We start from the raw sequence: 4,234 nt of genomic DNA, 5'->3' as shown, positions 1-4,234 counted from the left end.
CTGGCCTGGCCAGAAGCCTCTCATGACGCCTGGGGACAACAGCTCAGGGGAAAAGCAGCCCGCCCGCTGCTGCCGCGCGTCCGGTTCCGGCTTCCGGCGTGCGCTGATTCTATTGGCCGACACTGGAGGACGGGCGGGGCGGCAGCCAATCGGAGGCTGGGGAGGGTCCCGGGAGGCCGGAGGCCAAGTGTGGCCAAAGGTAACGGAGGCTGTGGACGGCGGAGCTCCAGCGCGGCTACGTGGTTGGCTTCGACTTTTAACCCTCTTTAGCTGGCTGGAGTTATCTTCTTGGCTCTTCTCCGCTCCACGGAGCAAGCGCCTTTGCTATTTAAATCCAAGCCTCCAGGAGTTTCAGAGCCTCCTGGGGACGTGTTGCCCAGCAGACTCCTCGCCTCGGAGACTCAGAATCCCAGAGATTCGATCCGAGGTGCCTTGGAGGAGTAGGAGGAGGAGGCGAGGATTATACACTGTGCATGCCCAAGTGCTCCGGGTGATTCTCTGGCGAGGCTGCCTCTGTGACCTTGCCAGGAGCACGTCGGTCCTCTCAGGGTCTTATTCGGAGACTTTGCTGCTTGCTGCGTGCTGCCTGCTGGAGAGCTCCTGTGGTCGCTACAAGCCAGGCCCTTCTGAGGGTCTTGTTCCACAGCCTGCTTCTCCGTCCTTGGTCGTCATTCAACAGAAATTTTCTTTGACTTTTTTTTTTGGTACCGGGGATTGAACTTGGGTCCTTGGGCTTGCAAGGCAGGCCACCGAACCGCTGAGCTAAATCCCCGCCCCCTCCCCCTTTAAACAAATTTTCTTAACTTCCTGGTATAGGCCAGGTCCTGTACTAGGCAGGCAATAAATACGAACCTGACCCTGCGGTCACGGAGTAGGGACAGGCAATTAAAATAATTTCAGAATGTAATAACTACAGTAAAGGAAATGAGCAGTGAAGTAGTATAAAACAGAATTAGGGTGACTTCTGTATGGATTTGCCTTGCATGCCCGTGGCCATCTTGAATCATGACTGCTATACTTGTACCAGTTACCCTGGTCTGTTTTTCCTGCACTTTCCCAGGAAACCACAGATAGAACCACTGGAGTGGTATGTGGAGCTTAACAACTTGTCCTTGGAACTGGGGATGTACTCTTCTATATTATTTTACGATAAACCAGGTACATTCCAGCCCGGATGAAGTCACTTTTATCCTAAGCCATCTGTAAGCCCCTCCTCTACTCAACTTGCAGGGATCCACCTGGATTTCCTGCCTCTTTCTCAGGTTCATAGCATTTGGGGGCCAATCGTCTCCCACGTGGGCCAGATTGTTTTTCAGAGTAACTTCTCAACATGACCCCAAGGTCAGGAAAGGCCAATCTAAAGATGTGATATTTAAGCTGAAACCAGAAACTAGTTGTGTGTGATCTACTTCCCCAAAACAAAAACCATGGCTTTTATAACGTCTACCCTGCCCTTCAGTTTAACATCCATGATTCATAGACTTTTTTTTTTCCCTAGAAGGGTCTTGGCTGGCCTTGAACTCACTGAGATCCTCCTGCCTCAGCCTCCCAAGTGCTTGGATTACAGGTGTGCACCACCATACCCCGGCCAATTTCTATTTTATAGAAAACCATACTTTCAGAAATTGCCAGGATGACAAATTCTTGCCACTGAGCTGGGCTTCTTATGTCCCTCTCATCTGCTCCTACTTTCTGCAGGAAGGGAGGCCTCAAGTGACCTTCAGTTTCCTCCTCCTTCCCCCTTTCTTCAGCCCAGTACATTTGTGGAAGAGGATGTCATACACTGTCTCACTCTTTTCTGCTATAAGTGGATTGAGGATTTATAAGGAATAAAGGCTTGTTTAGCTCACAGTTTTGAAGGCTGGTGATTTCAAGATTGGGCAACTGAAATGGGTGAGGTTCTTCTTTTTTTTTGAGACAGGGTCTCACTATGTAGTTGAGACTGACCTGGAACTCACTGTGTAGCCCAGGCTGGTATGGAACTCACAGCGATCCTCCTGCCTCAGCCTCCCAAGTGCTGGGATTACAGGCCTACGCCACCATGCCGGGCTGGGTGAGGTTCTCCTTGCTAGTGGGGGTTCTCTGCAGAGTTCTGAAGGAGCACATGGCATCACATGATGAGACAGAACATCCTAGCTCAGGTTTCACCTCCTGTTTTTGTAAAGCTACAGTCCCATTGGATTAGGGCTCTATGTCCTCATGTAACCTTCACTGCGTCCCAGAGGGTCATCTCCAAGTAATACTAACTTGTGGCTTTGAGATTGTGTTTCCAGTACGTGAATTCCAAGGGCCTTACCCAAACCGTAGCACATTCCAGCCAAGTCTTCCACACAACCAAACTGCAGGTGGCATTAGGAACGTGCCGTGGACACGTGTCATGGAAATGTGGCATCTTCATTGGAGCACGAGGAAGCTGTGCCCCTGTGTCTGGGTGCCACAGTGTCCACCGGTAGAACCCTGTGGCCCTGGCGCGGGTGGACAGAGACCCTGGGATTAGTTCTTCACGAGGAAAATCTTTGTTGGGCGTGTCTGATCTCGCAGAGGGCAGAGAAACTGTGCTTGGCTCATTCTGCAAACAGCACTCTGAAGGCTGCTGCCAGCTTCTGAGCACACAGTTCCCCTTAGAAGGAAGCTGCAGAAACACACTGCCATCTGCCTAAGGGAGTCGCTGGTTCAGATGGGCTCCTTTAGTGCTCGTTCAGATTTTTTTGTCCTCGGACTGTCGTCTCTCCTCGATACTCCTGGTGTACCTCGGGCACCTTGAAGTTAATTTCAAATTCAAATGACCCTCAATTTAATTTCTAATTTCTGTATTTGCCTGCAGGACAGTTATCAATCTCTTCATCCCTCTTTCTTTCTCCTCCTCCTCCTCCCAAAACTTCCTTCCTTCTAATCTCTTGTTTCTACTTTTCTCTGTTCAAACTTGTTTTTCTGTAGGTGTCGATTGCTTATCGCTGCTTCTCCCCACTCAGATCACTGGTTCTAAAGACTTCCCCAATTTGAAAGTGAAATGAGGAAAAAAATTCTTTTTTTTGGTTTCTTGAGACAGGTTCTCACTATGTAGTTGAGACTGACCTGGAACTCACTGTGTAGCCCAGGCTTGTCTCGAACTCACAGCAATCCTCCTGCCTCAGCCTCCCGAGTGCTGGGATTACAGGTGTGCGCCACCACGCCTGGCTTATAATTCATTTTTCAATAGCATCAAAAAGAATAAAACATGTGACACAGGTAGACGGCAAACTACAAAACAGCATTGATGGAAATTAAAGAAAACCAAATTATGCATGGTTCATGGATTTGGAGATTTAATTGTTAGAGGGGAATAATCCTAAAGTTAATGTGCAGATTCAATGCAGTACCTTTGAGAATTTTGGCTCCTTTTTTCCCCCCTCAGAAATGGAAAAGCTGATCCTAAAATTCATACAGAAGCACTAAGGCAACAGAAAGAATGAAGGTCAGCATACTAGAGATGCCTGCATACCCATGTTTATCATAGAACAATTCACAGTCAAGCTAGGTTATCTGGTAGTGCATGGGTGGATCAAGAAAATGTGGTACATTTTCATGCGGAGTACTATGTGGCTATGAAGAAGAACCAAATCACGTCATTTCCGGGAAAACCATCACGTAAAAATCATCACGGGAAGCAAAATAAGCCAGACTCAGAAAGAAAAATCTTGTGTGTTTTCTATCATATGTTGAATCTAGGGGAGAAAAAGATGGCGTGAAAGTAGGAGGAAGACAGTTGGAGAAGAGGAAGAGGACTGGGGGCCGGGAGGGGAAAGGGGGTGAATGTGATCAAAGTTTGTCACGTGTGTGTATGCAAATGCCATAGGGAATCCCTTGTTCTGTGTGATTAATGGGCACCAATTTAAAAACACACCAAAACCACCCACCGAGGGACTCGAGAGGCCAAAACAATCTCTAAAAAGAAGAACAAACTGGGAAGACTCAACATTGCCTAACTTCAAAACTTACTACAATGCCACCACATCAGAACAATGAGGTACTGGCAAAAGGGTTGACATAGAGATCAACGGAATAAAACGAAGCGTCCATAAATAAAGCCATGCACCTATGGTCGCTTGAATTTTAAAAATTAATTGTTGTTCTTTTGAGAAAGGGTTTCACTGCATATTCTCGCCTGAACTTGAACTCATTATATAGTCCAGTCTGGCCTTAAACTTGCAGTGATCTTCCTGCCTCAGCCTTCTGAGTGCTGGGATTGCAGGTG

General features: G+C 47.8%; 1 protein-coding gene across 1 annotated transcript in view; it reads right to left on the bottom strand.

Annotated features, from left to right (window-relative positions):
• The window catches only part of Mlycd (malonyl-CoA decarboxylase), a 20,640-nt gene extending 20,616 nt beyond the window's left edge, over nucleotides 1-24 (bottom strand). The window contains exon 1 of the mRNA XM_010618393.3: nucleotides 11-24. Within this exon, the coding sequence (XP_010616695.1) occupies nucleotides 11-24 (14 nt within the window). The remainder of the gene's footprint in view (nucleotides 1-10) is intronic.
• Between the last annotated feature and the right edge of the window lie 4,210 nt (nucleotides 25-4,234).

Source organism: Fukomys damarensis, unplaced genomic scaffold (assembly GCF_012274545.1).
Source record: "Fukomys damarensis isolate Sample0158 unplaced genomic scaffold, DMR_v1.0_HiC HiC_scaffold_32, whole genome shotgun sequence".
Classification (NCBI taxonomy): Eukaryota; Metazoa; Chordata; class Mammalia; order Rodentia; family Bathyergidae; genus Fukomys; species Fukomys damarensis.
The sequence above is the reverse complement of the archived record's forward strand: the minus strand, read 5'-3'. Positions and strand labels throughout refer to the sequence as shown.